Raw genomic sequence first — 21946 nt, forward strand, 5'->3', positions numbered from 1 at the left:
GCTGCCTGAGCAGGGGCTGGCACGCTGCGCTGTGTGCTCCTCCTCGGCATCGCGGGGAGCTGGAGGTGGTGCAGGGCAGCTCGGAGGGCACGGAGAGCAGCTCCCAGCACAGGGCAGCCCCTCTGCCCCGTGCAGGAACCACGGCGAGCTGTGTGAAAACAGAGGTGAGCAGGGCCAGGGGAGCGCAGGAAGGGGCGAGGAAGGAACGCCGCAGCGCGGTGCAGACCTGCGGGGCCAACGCCGTCCTCTCGGGCTCCTTCCCCGTGCTCTCGCCGTGGCAGGTGGGCCAGTTCGCCCGTCCGAGGAAACTTCTGGAAGCTGAAAGGCATCTCTGTCCTAGCAGAGCCCCACGTCCTCGGGGTGCACAGCGAGAAGCCTCCCCCTGCCGCTGCTGGAAAGGGTTAAAAGCCTCTCTCTCTTTCCCTGCTCTCCACTTTTACCGTGCTCTCAAGCCCCTGCCTCCCGCCCTGCCCAGCCTGAAGCAGCAGCACTGGCGTGAACCCGCCCCGCGCCGCCTCCGGCTCCGCATCTCTCCAGGAGCAGCGCAGCTCCCCGCTGCTCCACACCTGCACAGAATGAAACGAAGGCTGATCAATTCTGTCCGTCACCTTGACAGAAAGATAATTTGCTGCCCTTATCGCTCCGTGCTGTCTGAGAGCAGGCATGGGTTCGTTTACCCTCCAACCAAATGGCTGTAAATTGACATTGTTTGTGGACCCGCGCTTCACCCTGCCGCAGCTCAGGTATGCAGGAGGCAGAGGGCATCAGAAAAACAGAAACAAAAAAGCGTGTTTGTCTACTGCCCACAGATAAATAGCGAGACAGGTGGAGAGCCGGCACAGAGGGCTCTGAAGCTGTAACCTCCACCACCTCCCAGTAAAGCCACCTTTTGTCTCCTTGCACTTCCCGTCTCATCCTTCCCCAGGCAGCCCCATGGCTGCTGCGCTACCCTGCACAACCCTAAACACCGCATGAAAAGATCCCCAGCACCAAAGCAAAGGCACCACGCCTCACCCCAGAGCGGGTACAATCCCCCCCAAACGCCTCACTGCCTGCAAAGAGGCACCATCAGGGTCCAGCAGCCCTCCTCCTTCCGTCACAAAACCACAGTTGCACATGCAGCAGGTGCTCTCTGCTCGGTAAGGTACCTGAAGTGCAGTCAGGAGAGGTGAAATGAGGACCAAAAGATGGATGCTGTCACAGCACACAGCAGGCCGCACGTTGGCGAGGCTTTATTTGGATGTGTAGGAACAAGGGAACATGGTGGGAAGGTGCCGAGACCGGGCATGGACAGTTCAAGAGAGTTTTGGGTGGGTTTAGGTTTTTGTTTGTTTGTTTTTGGCCAAAGGTTTGGATTTACGTCCTTTTGTTTTTCCAGGAGTTCACCCGCCGTGTAATGTCGAGATGAAAAGCACATTATCCTGGTCCTGGAGTTTGTAATCCAGCTCACCCTGCAGGCCAAGGGAAAAAAAAAAAAAAAAGAAAGAAAAATGGTTGAAATGTCACTTCCAAATACTAGCTGCAAAGAGAAAACATCTTGTAAAAAGATGGTGAGCGTTAGGGAGAGCAGGAGGGGATAGACGGATGTTTTCATCTTAAAGGCAGCGAAGGTGAGAGATCAGAGAAGGAGCTGACACTCATTATCCCAGGAACACGCCGCTTTCTGGACCATGGTTTTGACAGAACAGGTGGTTGCCTGAGGCAGGAAAATAGTTAGGGACTGTTTGTTTGCTGAGCACAACAGTGGGCTGAAAAGGAGAGGCATTAAGCAGTTGCTTGTTTGGGTAGAAACCTCCCCAAGGCTGTCTTCACCAGCTAGGGCACCACCCTGCTCCTGCTGAGGGGTCTGGCTCAGGGCTGGGAAGCTGCCCGGGACCCCCCAGGCTCTTCCCCCCCGCGTGGATGAGAGCTGGGAGCAGCCAGAGGTGAGCAGCCCGCTGCTGGAGGCCGGGGAATATGAGGGCTCTCTCCTCAGCCAGCGGCTGGCTGATGAGACTCAGCAGGTTAGAGCGAGGCTGCAGGCTGTGGAACAGCCCCGGTGGTACAACGCAGGGCAGAGATCCCAGCCTGCCCCTTCCCCCTCAAATCCCAGACACTTGGCTCGGGGCAAGAATCAGAAATAGCTTCTCTGAGAGCAACTGCAGAACAGACAGAGCAATATTTTCAACAAAGAAAAGTCAAAGTGAAGGAGTACAGACCATTAGTTCCCAGTCTGCGTCGTTGATGAGCACCAAAATTCCTGGCCTCCTGCAGAACACAGAAATAATTAGGATACAGGGCGGCTCAAAAGCTTCACAAATAGTTAAGAACGAGGGACGTTAAAGCACAGATCACAAGCTGTCTGCCTGTAAAGCCAAAGGGAAAAAGGAATCCTAGCATGGAGGTAGGAACAGGTACAGTCTGTGCCCTTTCTAGATCAAATAAAGGGGAGGCAGGAGCAATCCCAGAGCTCATTTAAATCAAAATGCACCATTCCTGAGGATGCTCCAGGATGACTATATTTCCGTACCACGTAGAAAAGCCAGGTAATTAAAACCCCCACACAACAGTCGAGCGCAGAGAGCTCGATGGGAAGGAAGGGGAAGGCATTCCGGCGCCCCTACCAAAGGCGGCAACCACCTGGGATCCACTGCGAGCCCCCGGTTCCAGGCAGAGGGATTCCCCCTCTTTGATCTTCAGTGTCCTGCAATTGTCTCTCCTGTTACCAGGGGACCTGGCACACGCTTCAGCTCACAAAGATCCGTGACGAATGTTAAACACCCCCAGCGCCACCCCGCAGTCAGGGATGGTTTGCACAGCTCACTCTGCTCCATTTCTCTCTCTCTTTTTTTTTTTTTTCCTCCTTTCCCCCTCCACGAGGCTGGCCCCATTTTGACAATAAAAATACATTTCCCAGAAGAAATGTTTGTTGGCACTTTGCCGAGCGACTGCTTCAGTCCCAGTGATGTCAGCAGGGAATGGACAGACCTGCTAAAAGTCCTGGAATTGGGGATATGCGAGCTGCACCGCTCCAGGTGGTAACGCAGAGAGCAGAAATTATCTGGGGTCCTGCTTTGGGTTTAAGGCTTAAGGATTTGGGGTGAGGGCTGCAAAAGGTAGACAAGCTCTCCAGGGAACAGTGGGAGGTAGAGCTTGGAGTTCCTTCCAAACCTAGGGGACACCCTCCTCGTTATCACGTCACCATATCCCCTGTTTTCAGGGACATTTCCCTTCCTGCAACCAACAGGAAAAACGCAGCCCAAACCACGGGCATCACCAGAGAGGGAAGCGCAGGGCAGGTTGACAGCAGCTGTACTTACACAGATTCCCCTTGCATAAACAATTCCGGCCGTTCCTTCAGCAGATTCGTTTTGATCCACTTTAGCAGGTTTCTGATATCCCCTGCAAGGAGAGAGGAGAGCAGGTTACAGGCGAGCTGACAGCTCCTGGGCAGTGCCAGGACAGTGATTGTTCACCCACCAAAAGGAGACGAGGAACCTGCCAGCCAGATGGGGAGAGCCCCACTCCTCCCACCAGAGCAGGACTGCCCCTCACCAGCAGCTACCCAGGCAGCTCAAAGCCCTCAGCTCCCCGGTTTGGCAGAAAAGGGCTGCTCCTCCCCGCAGAAAGGGTGATTTGGGGACTGGTGCCCCCCTGCCTGAGCTGGTGGGAGTACAAAAAGGAAGTCTGAGAGCTGGAGCAGCTTTTTGGCAAGGGCCTCTTCCTTCAAACCCCCTGCTCTGTGCGCTACAGGCATCCCACAAGGCTGACGCAGCAGCACCGAAGCAGGAGATTCCTGGTAAGATTCCTTTAGCACACCCCACACCCTGCACATCCTGGGCTTGCCCAACAAATCGCTATTTAACTCCGCATTTAATTCAATTCTAAAAGTCCAGACAAGTGTGCCAAGCATCTGCACGAACAGCAGAGACACCAGGGGTACCAAAACCAGCTCCAGCTCCCGGAGACGTGCTCTGCAGCTCACAGACATGCGCAGAACCAGGCCCTGACCAGGCACCAGGCAGGCCCTGCCCGTGCCAGGTGTGTTTGGGGCACTCGTCACGTCGCTCGGCATTGCTCCTGCCGGCGTCGCCGTGCTCCCTGTGCCTGGCCTCCTCCCTCCCCACCAGCTCCCTCCCCGTGCACTTCGTGCTCACGGCTTCTTTATTAAAGCTCAGCCTTTATCTTTCCATTTCGGTAGGTGACAGGAAGGATTTGTCTTCATGTAAAAGGAGGAGGAGACACTGCTGGCGGGTTTTTATAGTATCAATTTTACTTTGTGAGGCAAAAACAATTTCTTTAGTGATAGCATCAGTTAATTTCCTATTGGAGAGGTGAGAAGAGACGGTGGGGGGGGGAATAATCCGTTACAGGGTTTAGAGAAGCTGACAAATTACAACGTGGAGTTCTCCTGCATTTGCCTCTATATTTCACCATTCCACAACCCACTTCATCACTCTGAATCCACAATCAGTTATTCTCCCGGGGCTCCTTTAAACAACCCTTTGAAAGCCCTGGAAGAGTTTTGTTTGTTTTAGAGGCGCGAAGCCGCTTCCCGGAGGCAGCGAGGGCTGGAGCTGCTCTCGGGTCCTGGCGTCTCCTGCACGTGTGGCAGCCCCGCCGTGCTTGCAGGGAACCCTTCTGAACAGAAACCCGACCCCCTGCGTCTGATTCACCAAGCGTTAGCTTCGTGAGCAGCAAAAATAAACGTGCTGGCAGCAGCTCGACCCAGTCCCTGATGTACAGTGGGGTTTTATAGGACCGTGGACACCCAGGGATGGGGTTCTTCCAGTAGGGTCACCCCATCGCTGCTGTCACGCCAAGGGTGAGCAGCCCTGGCGATGGGGAGGTGTCTTTTTTCCTAAGGAAAGGGGGAGCTGCTGGGATTCTGCCTCCATTTCCCCTGTTTCGTGGCTCTGGACCACAGAAAAATGCTGCTGCAGCGTCAGGCCCTCAGGATCCCACACCCAAACGGCTCCCGCTCTCCATCACCAAGAAATGAAAGCTGGGGAGGAAGAAAGATGGAGAGAAGCCTTCGGGAGGAGGAGGAGGAGGGGGGGGGCGCAGAGGGGACACCGGCCCCACCAGCAGCGCGCCCGCGAGCTGTTTCATATTTATGCACTTGCGGCGGGGCACGCAACAATGAGCTGTGCCATACACAATTCTCCCTGCCTGGAATGAGCAGCCCTTTCCTCTGGGACCTTTCGGGAGAGATCATTTAACCAGAAACACGCTGCACCAGCTGGATAAAAGACAGCCACCTAGACGCAGGCTGGACTGAGGGGCGAGAGGACTGATTTATTTGAGGCCGCGCTGGAAGATTCCCTCAGCCCTGCTCCTCCCGTAATAAACGTTATTTCCAGCCCCACCTGAGCCTACACTCATTTAGCCCTCCCCACAAGTCACGTACACGCACTGAAGAATTCAGGCAGCAGGAAAAAACTGACGCCCTGTGCGTGCCTGGAGCTTCCCTGCTCTTAACAGTGATGAAAATGAAGGCCCCTTCTCTTTGGCCAACCTTCACACTAATACTTGCAGCTGATTTCTCTGCACTGAACCTTGTTTTTCCCCCCCCCACCTTCATGTCTTTACAATCTGTGCACCAAGATTACTAGAACGAATCAATTACAAGGGATGAAAAATGACCAGAGATGCCCCAAAACCACCTCGGCCACGGAAGCTATCGGAAAGGAACAAAATTGCTTCCATCGCGGTTGGTCTGGGGAGAAGCCATCCTGCAGCTCAGCGCCTCGATCGGTTCCTGCACGGCGTCACGATGGCAATAACCAGGGGTGAATTACCTCCTGCCTCTTGTATTTGACAGACGTGGCCTTCCTGAGGCAGTTGCTTTCTGAGCTGAGTTGCTCCCTGGGCAAAGGATTTGCTCTGCAAGCAGCTGGGCCCCCACACCCGACAAAGAAGGAGGGGAAAAAATATCCCCACCAAAAACCCACCCTGACCGTCCTCACCGTTGGCAGCATCAGCAGAGAAGCCAGAGCGAAGAGGCTGGGGAAGCTGAAATATTCTCAAACTGCAAAGGAGGGACCAGAGCACATGGTAGGAAATCCCTGCCTCATTTGTATACAGAGACAGCTTCTGCTGCCTGTGCTAACAGTACATCAAACCTCTCCAAATTCTCAGGAAAAATAATCTAAAGTTAATTAAAAAAAAAAAAAAAAAAAAAAAAAGGAAAACTGACGAACGTTTGAGAAAACTGCTTAGTTCAAGTGCACAGATGGGAGCTCAAACCCACAATACATGCATAAAACAAATCACCCAGCGAAACACACAGCTCAGGAAAACGCCGAGCGCGCTCGCAGTGACACAAAGTCATTGGCTTGTCACGCAAGCGGACAGGATGCAAAAACTGCAGTGAGCGTGCATACAAAAACCCCACAGCCTCGGCTCGTTTTCAGCCCAGCTGCAGTACAAACGCTCCTGGTAGTGGCGGGGAGAACTGCACAGCCTGCTCGGTCCCCTCACGTCTCCTCTGAGGCCTGATCTTCTGCGTTATCCCCTCTGTTCCTTGGCGAGGAATCTGCTGAGCTCCCTCTGCAAGAGAAGCGCGCCTGGGACTCCATTTTAGCACTGCCTGGAACAAGAGCCCGGGTTCATTCGCACCCTGAAACCCAGGGCTGAAGCCCATAGATCTTTCCCAGCTCAATAAAACCTCCTTGGCCTGACAGGTTCATCAGCCACAGCTCAGCAGAGAGGGCGCTCCCCGTGAGCAGAGAAAACAGGAGCCTGGAATAAGAAACAGCGAGCTGGGGGTTACAGGGGAAGACCCTCACACTGAGCTGATACATGTGCAGAAATGCAGAAGGATTTTGCACGATCCATTTACACAGCCCCGCTCCCAGGAGCTGCACAGGGCACGGGCAGCCTTGCACACACACGTGCAGCGCCCAGACACCTCCGTGTTCCCGGCCTTAAAATCCAAATAATGGCCAGCAGGCAGCACAGAGCGCCCAGAAGGCATCCCGAGGGTGCAGTCACACCCGTCTCACACCTTGGCTGCAGAGCTGAGCGCTTATTTCAGGGAAGAGGGGAACCCTACAAAGGGCGAAGCATGGAAAATTCCCTTCTGGTCCGCAATAAAGAAGATCTATGCAGCACTGGTCACTAAGGGGTCAGTGCCGCAGGAGCACGGCGCTTTCCCGGGCCGCCTCGCGGATAGCTCCCCGTGGGGTACCGCTTCTGTGACCCAGAATCAGATCATTTATCATACTGACCATGGCTGAGCTCCAATTTGCTGAGGTCACTAACTCTGGACGAGCGCCGCTCCACCCACATTCTCCGCCACTGGCCTGTAACCATGACAAAGCCCCTTCCCTGCCGCTCCTCTGCCATTATTCCCCCTGCCTGCATGGAAATGTAGGGAGAGACGATCTGTATCCCCCTTCCCTGCTCAAGCAGCATGTTTCTAAAGAGACAAACCGGCTCCCGGTACCTGCTGCCCCGCCAGGTGAACGCTTGCTGTGTGCTTTTCCATCTTACGGCACTCCGGGAACCTGCTCTGTAAAAGAGCCTGCTACAAAACCTGACCTGAGGGATGCTTCAGCCTCTTGCAGCCTCCCATCTGATATGCAAATCACTCGCTGAAGCAGATGATGGTGTGCCATAAACCGCAGAAGAAGACCTGGAATAGCTTAGAGAAATGGAGTCACAGGCAAACGGGCTCGGTGCTGCGCAGAGCCAGGCTGAGGAGAGCAAAATCCATTTTGTCTGACAGGCAGACGAGCCCACCCGGCCAGGCGCTGGAGTGGCCGCTGCTTTCAGTGCTACAGAAATATCAGGGGGTAACTACGGGAGAATCCCACTTGTTCCTCTCTTCTGTTGTTGTCTGCTCTAAGCAAACATCAAGGTCTTGGTTTGTGTCATTTTTATTTGTATTACAACACCCTCCTCTCACTTCCCAGCCCGGAGAGAAGCCTCAGCAGCTCTTCCCCATTTCCTTGTGTCCATGGGATCAGAGGGCTCTTTCATCGCCCTGCTGTTAGCAGCAGAGGCTCAGATCCCAGCCGTCACTGAGCAATTCTCAGCCCTGAGGTTTTATCACAGCTCCCCCGAGCTGCTGAGGAGCTGCTCGGGATCTCCCGTGCCCCGCAGGCTGCTGGCAGGAGACCACAAGTTCAAGGGATCTCCAACGCCCCTACATAGCCAGCAGCGAGGCTCCAGATCCATCAGCTCCCGTTACAAGAAAGCAGCTCTGGGCTGCTCCTCAGGGTAAACCTAATCCCCGCGCGTTTCCAAAGTCAGAGCATCTAATCCCGTAACACCCGATGCTATTGTCACTCCAGCCTCCCAAAGAAATGCCGGTGCACCAAACCGTCTCCTTTAATTAGGATCACAGATCGCTGGTGCTGGTCCGGAGCCTTGCCTCCTGTTCAAAATTATCCAGGGAAGGACCTGGGAGAGCCCCACGGGCTCCTGCACAGGCAGCAGAGGGCCAGATTAGGAAGCACAGATACAAAAAATTAACAGGTTAACAGCTCCTGCACTTTTATCCCTCTGGCAGCACAGAATTACCTGCAACAAGAGACCACCCCCAGCCTTGCCCGCTCCGATTCTGAGATGCTGGAGCCACAGAGGCCTGCTACCAGCCCCCCAGGAGGCTGTGCCATGGTCTGACAGTTTTGCAGTCGGGAATCTTCCTGCGACGCACCAAACTCCCTTTTCTGCACTCCTCCCTATCAATCTGTGCTCGATGGCACTGCATCACCCCGCTATCATCTGTCCTTCCCTGTGACCAAGGAGATATCCCACCTCACTGCTTTTCCGCTCATTTATCCCGCTTAACCTTGAATCTTGCTGGTTATTTTTTGTTTTAAGCTGCTGAGGAAGACAATTCAGAGGACGCCTTACTAACTGCAGGCACAAAGCTTAGCCAGAACCCAGCAAACTGAATTTTTCCCCTCTCAATTTTTTCCAGCCTCTGGGTTTTGCATGCATGCAGAGGGTTACGAAGGAAAACCCTCTCAGTGTCACAGAAGACCGATGTGAGACCCCACAGAGGAAGGTGGCTGCTCCTGCAGGAGCTGCAGAGGGATTCCCTGGCAGCCTGGCACCGCAGGCAGCCAGCCTGGCAGAGGGAATCCCCCGGGGCCGGGCTCTCCCGGGCACTGCCAGCTGGAGAAGAGCTCCCTGAAGCAGACCCCTCGCCCCCCTTCCAGCCGTGCTGGTGGCTGGTGTCCCCTCTGGCTGCTGGATGAGTCAGTGTCACAGCTCAGTGACTGCCATCGTTTTCTTCCCCTAAATACAGGGACCACGCCGAGCCCAGCCCTCGCCTCTCACTTTCGGGCTCGGCTCCGCTGGGCTATTATCACTTTCATACAGGGCAAGCACCATTAAACCGATTCCTGCCCACCCAGCCCAGCCACCCCCACGGATACTCCGAGCCCCTCAGTCTTACTTGAAAGGGGAAAAGAAAGGGCCAGTGAGATGATCAGGGTGGAGGAGAGGGGGGGTAAGATTTACAAGTGAATGGAGGTAAGAATGGAGCAGTTTGTGGGATAAAGGGGCTGCAGAGGGAGCTTTACAGATGTGCAGAGGGACGGCGGCTCATTGTTTAATTAAGCAGAAAGTGGCTCTTTTGAAAAGCAATTTTGCACAGGAGCTCTGAGCTCAGCAAACAACTCCTGCGAGTGAGGGCAGGAGGAGAAAGGAACAGCTGGCCCGGAGCCGTGTGAACCGCATGCTAAGCGGTTTAAAGGGCCCGGATCCTCCTCCCCAAGCCCTGCTCCGCTGCCACCCTCAGAACAGTGCTGTCAGCGCAGCAAATCCCACCGAGAGAAAAGAGAGAGCCGAGGGAGGGGGGGGGCACGGCGCAGAGAGGTTATCCCGCTAGGTGCCCGCACTGCAGCGCGGCGGCCGGGGAGGCGGGGAGGGGGGGGGGGAAAAGCCAGGCTTTGTTAGCCCGGGGATTTGGTCGCACACAAGAGCTGGGTTCTGGCTGCCTGGGAAGCTCCCTGCACAATGAGCGGCTCCGCGGCCTCCCTCGAGGGTGCTGGGGCTGCTGCTGTAGGGCTGCGACACCTCTCCCCGTCCCTCGTCCCTCGCCAGGGACCCGCTGCTCCTCCTCGGGTCAAAGCTGGGAGCTGGAGCATTGAGAGCAGCCGTGGCGTCACCACCACCACTTTGATTCCTTTTTGGAGCAAGTTTTAAACCATCAGGGGTAATGAACAGAGCAATAAAGGCATCCCAGAGTACTAATTACTTACCAGCTACCCCGCGCTATCTAGCAGCAGCACTAGGCATTTAAAGCCAACTTTTACCCTGGATTTTCAAACTTTCACTCTTGGCTTTACAGGGTTTTGTGCAGCACCCGAGTCCCTCCAAACACATGCCATTTTTAGGCCTGTAGCACAGGTCTGATTTCTCGAGATCCCCAGGCTCTTTACTGAGGGGATGAACTCTCCCAGCTCCCCAGCAGTCCTCCACGCTGTGCACAAGGCCCCCGGGAAGCAAAGCTCTTGAGGAGCAGTCCACGCTCTTCTCTACAGGGATTTTAACATAAGCAGCACTTGGCAGATTATTTTAATTTTCCCTCTAAAAGAAAAAAAAAATCTGATTAGCAACAAGCCTTTTTCCCCAGGGTTTTGGTAAAAGGAAACCACAAACAATTACCAAAACAGCCTGATTAAAAATTTATCCTTCCTAACTTGCAAGTGCCAAAACACACAGTGAATTCTGGATTAGCCCAGAAGGTCCAGGCGACCGCCGCTGCTCCTAAACCAGAAGTCCCAGCACTGAAACCGCAGGAGAAGCTGGAAGTGGAAGGCCCGCAGCCTGCAGCACAACTGGCAGACACTTTACAACCAGCCCCAGCCCCCGGATACAACACCCAGAAAACTTTTGTAAGCACTCAGCAGAAAACTTTTGTAAGCCCTCTTCACCAGCAGGACGCTGCTGATCTAAACCTGAAACGACTACAAGGGTTAAGCAAAGGCAGCTACTTCCCACCCCTCCAGCGGCGTCCATGCAATTCGCATGGCCATAGACAAATCCACCACTGTGAGCCCCAGCGAGATGGAGGAAGGAGCTCCGCCACCACTCGCAGAGCAGTCATACAATGATCTATTTGATTACTGAAGCACTTGGTTAAATTACTGTGGCTTGTTTCAGGAGGAAGCTGCCAAATACATTTTCAGTTTTTAATTTAGGGTTTCTCTCTTTTATGCTCCATTGTCTCTAATAGCCTCTGAGATGCTTGAAAATAAAGTTGATTTCCCTGCCAATTTAATCCTCTCTCCATGTGACAAATATCCTTATTCCCCCAGCTGCCTTCTCCCACACACACTGTTTTTATGCAGAGGCAGCCAACGGGGCATCAGTGCCTTCAGATCCTAACAGCATTATCAGTGAGATCACCAGAGCAGCCAGCAGCTCGGGACGAGACTCTTGGTCAACTTCGGGTCCTCTTTCTGCGGCAGCTCGAAGAGATTGCACAGCCCTGCACAAAGTGGGGCTTCTGCAGAGCTGCCTTTCCCTGCAGATACATCACACCTTGTGAAGTTCTCACTTGGCAGCAACACCAAGACAGCAGCGCTTTGGGAATAAAGAACTGCTGTTCTCCTGGCCTTGTAAGGATACAAAAAGCCCCTCGGATAATAAAAAGAGGTCCTGTCACACAGCTGTACCCCTTGTGGCTCGCTCTTGTCCCATTTGCAGCTTCCTTCCTCCTGCCTTGCCTAATCCCTCCAGGAGCCCATCTTCAGGCATCAGAAAAGGGCAGAGAAACGAAGGTACAAAAAGTGAACTGGATTTGGAACCCACCTACTTTCCACCCAGTGCCTGTTACCAGGAAAAAGGAATTGGCTCCGCAGAATTTTGTTAAAGCAACGTTATCATCATTCAGAGAACGCTGCCCGTGTCAGCTACGGAGCATAATTTGTTTCTTTTTCTTCACATAAATATTTGTAGAAGTCTCCTCATAAAATTTTCCCCCTCCCCTCCCCTCTGGGATAGATATATAAATGCCCAAACAATTAAAATATAGCTGGGCCCAGCGTCCCAGAGAGAAGAAGCTGCTCTGCAAAAAAGAGGACAAAGACAAAAATAACCCAGAAAGAAAGGAAGAGTGGGAAAGAGAGGCCAAACTGGCCAAAAATAAGCTTGACAGCTAATGAAACCAGTTAAAATGGGGTTATAAGTGCAGGTCTTCAGGCGGTCCTCATACTACAAATCTTTCCCCAGAGCATTAAGCAACGAACACAGAAGGCAAGGTGAGCAGCGGGCCACAGCGCAGCACCGAGCTGGTTTGTTTCTCTCATCAGTGTAATTTTGGCTGCACAGGGCAGCAGGGAACACACTCCGTAGATCTTCCTTTACCCAGACAGCTGAATCCTACTTCCTTGCTGGGAGAGGACCATGGATGGCATTAGGAACAGCATAAAATTGCAGGAATTTACCAAATTCCTTATTTACACGTTTCTAATTTGATTCTATTGATCTCTTACTTCCCCGATGCAATTCTCACCTGGAATATTACGACGGGTGTCTCCTGTGATCCCCTACCATCGGGCATTACAGCCACGTCTGCTTACCCCATCCTTGTGCTGGTGTAAACACTGCCAGAGCATAAGCCTCACAACTTGGAGCATCCACTCCTGAGCTTCTGCCATCCCCAACCAGCCCCCAAACCGACAGCACCTTGTCACGTGAAAACCTGTGAAAGAGCCTTCACATCAAGCAGCAGGCTGCAAGCCACGGGAGCTGCAAACCGCACCCAGTGCCCGTTCTGCTGCTCCTACAGGTGCAGGGATAGCAGCAGCTGAAAGGCATGGTGGCACAAAAAGCCAGAAGCAAAAATCTATCAGATGAATCTGGAATGAATCAGCGGAGATCGTGAGCTCGAGCCCTGAGGCTGAGCCAGATCTTCAGGGAAAGATTTATCCTTTAGGATAAAGCCAGCTCTCCGGGAAGTCTGCAAAAGTCTTCCCAGCAGCTCTGAATGGGAATGGGATAGGCCACACACAACTGCACCAACAACCACCTGGCTGGGAGATCACTCTTTGGCATCACTTCCCCCCTCCCTGGGCAGAAATCCACAGCTCAGGCAGCAACCCCTCCTGCTCGAGTGTCTGATCACGGTCTGAACGCCAGCGACGCCGTGCTCGTCAGCAGGTATCCTGAACACACAGAGCACTAAAGAAAATGATTCTCTAGCCCCCACGTTCATAAACCAAGCAAACGAGCGTTTTGGCAGTTCTTTACTAGCTCCCATTTAAGGGCCCTAAGTGCTCTAACAGTGCCGGAATTCAGCGCCGAACCCTCCTGTGCCACATGGAGCTCTCACCACGGCTTCAGTAGCACCAGGGGAACGTTAAGCGACATGACTAAATTCACCACACTAGTCGGTCTCAGATCGTGTTCCTAGACTCACTAACGACAGGATAACACGCTATTTCAGTGCTCCTATTACGTTTGAATTACCTATACTTATGTCCAAGTACTCGTACGAATCCCTAATTACTTACAGGCATAGCAAGGAGATTTCAGGCCCGAATATTCACAGCGTGTAGGTTGTGGTATTGCACATTCACTAGATAGTAACTGGTAACATCCCTTGATGCTTTGTGTTCACTCAGTTTACAATCCCACCCTCCAGCAGCATTGCTACCTAGCTGGAAAAATCCAAAACCTACCTGCAGCAGGAGTACATGTATGTTGCAACTGAAGTACGCACACACGCAAGTAGGAACAAGAGTTAACACAGCCCTTCCTGGGGCTGATATGCCAAATCACAAAGCAGAGCTTGTAACTGCATCACGGGGATGCTCGAAGCTTCCACTTAACAGCTTCTTAGTTTTTATTGCGGGTAAGGCCACAGGCAGCACGTCCAGGATCATGTTCAAGCATTAGCTTTGCCCTTTTTAATTGTATTGCTAATATAGAATGATTACACGTACTTAAAAGTATAAAAAATAAGTAGATAAAATACATAAATGTTACACTGCTCTACACACATCTCTACACAGTGCATATATACGCACATTTATTTATATGTGCCTCTTGGGAACCTCAAAAGAGTCAAGGCAAAACGAGGTAGAGCAGGTTATAGGAGTGTCACGCATCAAGATGAACGTAGACATGATGGGCATGTTCTGAGGCTGGTGTCTGCCCAGGAGGAGGGAGGCCAAAGGCTTAATAAAGGACTCACTTCATGATTTGTTAGAGCATACGGAGGTGTTCGAACTATTTCTGCTTGGTATTCACTCTGAGGCCCAAGCAGCAAGCCATCTGATCAACGGCATGCCTGAAAGTGCTTTTAAAAATACATCCATACCTGTAAACTACAGAAACTGCTGCACAAATAAGCTTTTGTTTTGCATGTGAATTTCATTTGTGGTCATTCTTACAAGTTATCCAGCAGGTTTGGATACTCACAAGGCTCTGGCTGAGAAGGCAAAGTCACCTGATGCTTTTTAACACCATCGAACAAGAGTTCTGCACCACCTCTGAAACAAAAAGAACGAACTGCTGAGTTCCTCTTTATTGGCATAAGAAGACAGGACAAAAGCAGCAATTGCCACAGATGCCACAACGCAGCACACAAACGACACAGAATATATTCAGTACAGGATTCTCTCGGTCTTTTCTCCACTCTCAAACTGCAAAAGTCTCCTGGGGAAGGTGCCATCTCCTGCTGCCATCACACACCAGAGCCACAGTCACAGGCCAGAACCCCACGGTGCCCGAGCAGGAAGGTGGCTGCATCCCAAAAAGCTTACAGAGCAGCGGGCAGTGCCCAGCCTTCCCTTTCCCATTCGCTATCGGCTCTGCTTCAGTTCCAACAGCATTACGGGCACTGCGCTACAGCTCTTCCCGAGCACCTTTCGGCCAGAAGCCTCCAGGCATTTCAGAAATGTGAAAACTCATGGCATAGCTGTGGAGTCACCATTTCCCCCGTTTCCACTTGTAAGCAGGGAGAGGAAGTGACTCATGCGAGGTTACACGGCGAGGCAGAGGCAGAGCCAGCAATCCTCGAGTCCTGGCAAGCCTCTCCCGACCTTGTCACTACAAAATGCTCCCTTGCAGGAGGGTCTTGCCCGAGAGAAGCAAGTTGAGCAAGTGGCAACGATTACAAATTAACATAAAAAATAAAATCTTCCTCCACGGAACGACCTAACTTCCCTTTTCTGAGACTCAGACCTTACCAGCAGCACTCACCCTAGGTAACAAAGCGAAGCTCTGAGCCACAGCTCTGTACAGGAGAGCAAGTGTGAACAAACTACGGAATAGAGAGACCAGCAAGTGCAGGGGCTGGTCCTCACACCTGACAAAATGGGAGTTACATTCAATGCACCTCATCTCCTTTGGCTCTTAAAAAAAAAAAAAAAGTATTTTTTGTAATTGCAACTTAATAAGGCTCAGCAGGTTCCTCATCTGTATCCATTTTCGGGGGGGGGGGGTGGAAAGACTGAATTCTGACTGCTTTGAGCATAAGGCAGCATTCCTGGTGTGAGGCAGCAGGCCGAACTCAGTCTCAGATTATAAAACCTCACCGTGTGAGTAGGAACACAGAGCAGAAACGTGTGTGCTGCCATAAAACATGGCACAGGGGCAGGCAGGACGAGTTCTTGGTTCCAAACTGACCAGGATGGCCAGAGCGTGAACAATTGGGAAACCCAAACCACTCAGCACTCAACTGATACAGAAAAATGCCTAACCCGTTTGGAAGGAACATCTGACCGTGGCAAAACGCTATTTTCACTTTAACCATTTAAATTTATTTTTTCTTAACGAGATTACATTCTGGGAAACTTCACGGGTACCTTGCATCTCCTGAAAACGTTCTCAATAAATTATTTAAAATAAATAATCCCCGCCTAACTATCAGCAAAGGTGCACCCCCACGTTACCAAGTTCCTTTAAATTCGATATCTAAAAATGCCGCACTAGGTTTTCTTGGCTCTGCCATGGCAGAGCACAACAGGAGCCTTGTTGTGCCCTCAGCAGCATTACTTATATGCAGCAACTCTCCTAAAGAGCACTCTGTTGGTGTTCTTCCACCAGCTCACAAAAAATAGTTATGTGCAAATTGAAGCAGCGATTATTAACATGAGCTGAGACTCGCGCAGAAGAACGAGTCACAGTAATTATATGAAAAACATTTTTTTATGCAATGAAAACAAGGTCACGCTTTGTTACAGCGGGAAATGTAGATTGCAAGATAAGGTCCTTCTGTGATGCGCTAGCTGGGGAGAACTCAGCTGTGATTTGTACATAGAGAGCTCATTTATGCATTTCCAAGGGAAGCAAAAATGCATCTCACTCTTCTGGGAAAATTAGGAGAGTTACTGCAGCTGGAAGCGGGAAAGACTGAGGAAAGGATTCTTCAGGAGAGGGGCATTTCAAGGGTTATGGCGTGTCTGTGTTTGCGAGAGGGTGGGAAAAACCAAATAAAGAGCAGCCTTTTAGCTTCTGCTAAAAGAAGGCTTTAAGGAAGGAGCACAAATATGGTCACAAATGCTCGCAGCCTTCCCCCACAGCCACTTCTCAGCTTCCCAGGGGCGGAGGGGCGGCAGCACCGGCCAAAATGCTGCGAGCGAGAGCCCGGCGGCCTCACCCCCACCTGCGGCAAAGGGCACGAAGCGCACAGCGAGCGCGCGTGAACACGCGGACACACACAGAGAGCACAGCCGGAGTGCGAGGTTTTTATTCGTTATTTTAATAATTAAAAAAATAAAGGCAGGGGGAGGCGGGCCGGGAGGGGTGCGCTCGCACTGAGGGGCCAGCTCGGCCCTCGCGGCCGCTGCCCCGCCCGGCCCAAGGCCGCCGGTTGCCCCGGGGAGGCCGCAGCCGCCCGGCCGGGCCTGGTGGGCCCCGGGGCCCCGTCACGGCGCCACCGGCCCGCGGGGAGCGCCGGGCGCCGGCACCGCCCGCGGGCCCGCTCGGGGCCTCGGCCCCGCTCCGCCACAGGGCCGCGGCCTCCTCGCGGACACGGGCCCGGCCCCTCCCGGCCCTGCCCGCCGCCCGGCCCCGGCCCCAGGCCCCGCCGCCCGCGCTCACCCGAACTCCACCTGCAGCGACACGGGCGCCGCCATCTTGGCAGCGGCGGGCGGGAAGGGAAGGAGGCCCAGGGCCGCGCCGGAAGTGCCCCGGGCGGGCTTCCGGCAGCGCCGCGTTACCATGGCAACGGGCAGGGAGAGGCGGCGGCCTAGGCCTAGGCCCTGCTGTCCTCAGGGCGGTGCGCTGAGCTCTGGCTGCAGTTTGTGCTGTTCTAAAACACTGAATAAAAAACTGAAACACCAAATCAACCTAAACCACTCCAAATCAACCTAAACCACTCCAAATAAACCTAAACCACCCCAAATAAACCCCAAAGCACCCATCCCGCCTTAAATTCCCGCCTCGCCATTCACTGGGCCCTTCTCTGCCTGATTTGGGTGCACAAAGGCCAGGAGTGGCGGCAGCTTCGCAGCTCCAGGGCCAGGCCTCCCTCCGCCTGCTGATTGCTGGTGTTAATGGGGACGCAGAGATGGCCCTGCTGGGTCTGCCCGAGTGCCGCTCCTGTAGCCAACACGGAAGATGGCGCGCGGCTACTCCGCGTCCCCTCGGCCTCCTGCAGCAAGCACATCGCCGCAGCGCAGGGCCCCATCGAGCACCGCGCTAACAGCGTGGCGCACATCTGTCGCCCGTTTGTTTGCTCCTCCCGTCCCCAGAGGGAGAAGCGCGTGCACAGGCGGCCGCAGCCATGGTGGTGACAGCTGGGCTGTGCCGTGGTGCAGGCGGCACTGGTGGAAAACTGCAGCCCCTTAACCCTCCCTCCTCCAGCCCTCCACTCAGTGGAGGGCTCGGCTTTAAAATATACATGTCCACGTGCACACATGGAGATAGAAATGTCATATAGACGCGTATACATTATGCATTATATGTAACGGGCATAAATTTACGCAGACAGATTGCTCTACGTTTATGCTAACGGGGGTCAAGGCACGCCTAACCCCGAGAGCAGAAGGTGGTGGTGTTTGTAACGGCCTTTTGTTCTGGGAGGCGATCATTCTCTGGGCTGGGCCCCAGGAAAGGCGCCATGGTCCCCAGCACGACCAACGCCACCGCTGCTGCTGGAGGTTATGCTATGGCAGAGGCAAGAAGCCGCTGCCTAAAAATTCCGGTTGGATTTTGAGATATCTCTAAGTCCTGAGGACTCTGGGTATCTCAGAGATATGGCTCAGGATGTTGAACCAATTGTATAGGAAATAGGCAGAGGAAAGAGAAGCATTAGACAAAAATCTTATTTCTATACACTTCAGAAATGACTGAAGCACTCTGTATACAGAGGATCTGGTAATCTGGGCTCCAGATCAGTGTTTGTAGATATGGTTTTATATGAGCTATTCTTCTTCCTTCCAGAAATCATTTATGATGCCAAATAATAGCAGAACTGGCTCCTAAAAATCCCGATTCCTGAGCTATAGAAATGCAACAAAAAACTACAGATTTAGTGTTAGTGCTTCTCTGTAAAGGCAAGAAGAAATTTAAAAAAAAAAGAGAGAGAGAGAGAGAGAACGGTAATAATAAATACCAATTTGGTTCTTTCAAGCATTCAAAGCTGGTTACTGTTAACAATTGCCCTGGAAATACAGTCAGTGAGCACATGAGCTATGGGGGACATTTTTATGGACAATGTGTGCTTGGGAAGAAGAGCAATTCCCATCTCTGTGCCGGCTGCTGAAATCTGAGCATCACGAATTTACCAGCATATGCTTGGGGATGGGGAAAGAAAGCATGTAATCTCCTTGAGAAAGTGTAGTGCTGACATTGTTATTTCTAAAGCGCTGTAAACATAGATGGTATTTGATAATCAGGTACATAAAGAAAAAACATAAAGCCAATGTCCCTGCCGTGAATGTGTGCCCTGCGTTCAGCCTGCTGTAACACACCATCTTCTTGTTCAATCCCAGGGATATGTCATTGTGCAATACTTAAGCTAAACCTCTAATTTCCAGTCAATTTTCAATGTCGTCCTCTTGGTTCCAGGCACAGGAGAGCACTGGCTGAGCCTGCCAGGCTCCAGCATCCCCAGGTCTTTGCAGTGCTTCCCTTGCTGAGCCAGGGCGAGGGGGCCAGGCTAGTCCTGCTGTGCCCGGCCTTCCCCTCCCACAAATTCAACTGCGCCAAACAAAAGAACAGGTTGGAAATTGAGCCTCGCAATAAAGAGGGTTTAATTTCTTTTGTCTCAGTCCTGGCTTTTTGTTTTTCAGTTTGCTTGTTGTTTTGTTGTTTTTTTTTTTTTTTTTTTTTTTTTTTCTCCCCTTGAGTGCAGAAGGGGTATGCCTCCATTCCTCTGCCAAGGGTTTATTCTGGAGGAAACAGTTTAGGTTGCCATCACATTTTACAGGGAAACATACTTTATAAATACAACAAGGCCCATTGCTACATGGAAACATTTTATCAGAGAGCCCTGAGCTGACGATTCAATTATTTTTCAATAAAACATCAGGGGAATGCGCAAACAGCTGCTCGCATCCTTCCACACAGCAAGTCAAACTTCAAGGGGAACAATAGATGGCGAAATGGGAGCCATCTCTGAAGCGGTAACAATGGGTTTCCTCGCTCAGGGCTTTGTTTGATTTCCCAGTCTCAGTTTTGAACTCCCTCCGCCGGAGAAAGGCGCGGGGGTAGGACGGGGCGAGGGGGAAGCAGGCAGAGGGGAAGGAGGGTCAGGGGGAGTTAAAGCCTTTTGCAGCCTTTCTCTACCATTCATGTGGTAATTGGGTGTCAAGCAGAGATCAGTAAGATGGAGCCCGGCCTCTGTGCCCGGGTTAAACTGCAGCAGAAAGAAAGCGGGAGCTGAACCGATGGAGGCCTGAATGTCATTAGGGCGGGAGGAAGCGCCTCTCCCCCAGGAGCCCTTCTGCCGGGTGCGGGCCATGGAGGCTGCTTCCCTTTCAGGGCGCCCCTGAAAGCGGCCAGACAAAGCGGGAGGGCGGCCGAACAATGGCGCACCCCCGTCTCCACCTTCAATAGGGAGCTCTAAACAGGCGTTTAACCTTCAGAATAGCTGAAAGCGATACTCCAAGCTGAGAACACGGCTCGCCCGCCGCCCGTTAGCCTCTTCCTGCGGCCGAGGGCGAGCAGGGAGGCTCCCACCGCCATCGCCTCCTCGGTCTTGTTGGTGCGGCACTGAGGGGGGACACGGGAGGTGGCACAGACAGGGCAGGATCAGGACCTGGCTGCTACTCATCCCAGCACAATGCTGGTGTCCCCAAAGAGCGCTGAGGACGGGGCAGGGCCACAGGATGGAGGTGGTGTGGCAGATGGACATGTCCCACATCACAACAGAATCCAGGCACCGATGCCAATTCAGAGCAGGGTGATGCCCTGTCTGCACAGGGACCATGATCTGCCACTCCAGGTGTCACCAAGACTGTACTGACTGACCCAAACCACCGAAAGCTCTCCCACAGCTTGGCCTTGCATCATTTGTGCCTACAGGAGGGGTTTCTAATTGAACGAGGGTAAAAAAAGGGTCAACGCCCAGGCTATTCTGGAAGCTATTTCCCAGTGAAACAGGCCAGACTCGGAAAGAGCTGAGAAGGGTCAGTGCCTTTCCTGTTCCTCACCCCACTGCTTGCTTGGGAGCAGGAGCCAAGCTGCAACCAGCCTTTCAGCCCCTTGGCTCCCGAGTAGGGTCTCTTTGCACAGAGAAGGGCAGCAGCCACCCCTTCCCCACCACACACAGGGTGCGGGATGACCTGCAACACCGTGCCATTTGGGCCAGAGGATGCGAAACTGCCACCAATCCCCGGCCTGCTCCTGCTTACACTGGAACTACTCAGGGGAATCACATATTTACATTTGTAAAGAGTGCACCAAAGGATAGGCCCTTCTTTGCTCCACGACGTTTCTGTGCTGCTTAAAGGCAAAGCCGGCTGGCCAGCGCTGGGAGGAGCAGGCAGGCGGCATTGTCTGGGAGGACTTCAGCGCATAAAGAGTGGTGGAGGAGGCTGGGAGGCTTTAAAGCTGGTTGTAGGCTTTCTCTGCAGCAGGAATTAATTTCACCCAAAGGTCCTGAGCATCTTGCAAAGCCCCTGCCTGCCTTTGGGCTGAAATATCCTCCAGTTTTGCACACCAAGCATGACCTCAGCTGGACCGAGAGCTGGAAAGAGATGCTGATCAGAAAGTTACAGCCTTGTTTTTCTTAATATTGTCACTGTCCGGAATGACAGATCTACAAAAAGCAGCCATTTCCATGGTGAAAAGCACGTTTAGTTTGTAAAGCTCTTCGGCTTTGCTTAAATTAATAGGCTAATAATAACCCAGGAAGGGATTTTAATGTTTTCCTAACCTCATGCAAACAGCTTTTTAATTTTTTTAATTAAAAAAGAATAATACCTCATACTTTATGTATAGTACTTTTATCTATATGCAGCTGTTGAGCCAGACTCCAGCTTATTGATCAAAGGAGAGAGATAAGTCTTACAAGGTTTCTGTAATCACTGAAAAGAGGATTCAATTAGCTTTCGCCTTTAAAAAAAAAAAAAAAAAAAGCTAAATAAAAATCTTTTTATTTATAAGAGAAATAAAATCAGATTAGGCATGGGCTGCTCCCTACCAAACACCTCTCTGCTGGAGGCATTTTGTCCCAGCACAGATCCAGGGCTCAGCAGAGCATGCATATTCCTGGTCTGGCAGCTTCAGTGCCACTCATACCTATGCTTCCTTTTTTCTCCCTGCTCCAGCCAGGTCCCAGCCCTTGGGACAATACAAACTTGTCTTACTTGCAAATAAATAATTGCCATACTTCCATAAGCTTCCAGTGGTATTTGTATTTGTGTGTGTTGGACATGCAGTGCCCCTGACTGAAGTTTACTTATTTGTTTTCACCTGTAACTTTCTCTCAGAAACAGGGACTGCACCTTCCTCCCGGTCCCTCTTCTGAGAACAGCTTTGCACGCACAGCAGCATGGCTGTTTCTTCCAGGAAAGGAGAAAAAGTGCTCCCACCTCTTCCCGTACCA

General features: G+C 52.4%; 1 protein-coding gene across 1 annotated transcript; it reads right to left on the reverse strand.

Annotated features, from left to right (window-relative positions):
• Window positions 1-1190: 1190 nt before the first annotated feature.
• URM1 (ubiquitin related modifier 1) lies at window positions 1191-17116 on the reverse strand. The gene is made up of 5 exons (XM_027470625.3): window positions 16993-17116; window positions 14368-14438; window positions 3300-3381; window positions 2199-2247; window positions 1191-1451 (listed from the first exon to the last, which is right to left on the reverse strand). The coding sequence occupies exons 1-5, from the start codon at window positions 17112-17114 to the stop codon at window positions 1383-1385; spliced, it is 393 nt and encodes a 130-aa protein (XP_027326426.1). The 5' UTR covers window positions 17115-17116; the 3' UTR covers window positions 1191-1382.
• Window positions 17117-21946: the final 4830 nt, after the last annotated feature.

This window comes from Anas platyrhynchos, chromosome 18 (assembly GCF_047663525.1).
Source record: "Anas platyrhynchos isolate ZD024472 breed Pekin duck chromosome 18, IASCAAS_PekinDuck_T2T, whole genome shotgun sequence".
In the NCBI taxonomy this organism is placed as follows: domain Eukaryota; kingdom Metazoa; phylum Chordata; class Aves; order Anseriformes; family Anatidae; genus Anas; species Anas platyrhynchos.

Coding starts and splice junctions, on each gene's coding strand:
- URM1 (XM_027470625.3), bottom strand. CDS start 17,114: ATGGTAACGCGGCGCTGCCGGAAGCCCGCCCGGGGCACTTCCGGCGCG. Junction 14,439..16,992: donor TCGCTGCAGGTGGAGTTCGG/GTGAGCGCGGGC, acceptor TTTTTGTTTCAG/AGGTGGTGCAGAACTCTTGT. Junction 1,452..2,198: donor ACGCAGACTGGGAACTAATG/GTCTGTACTCCT, acceptor CTTGGCCTGCAG/GGTGAGCTGGATTACAAACT.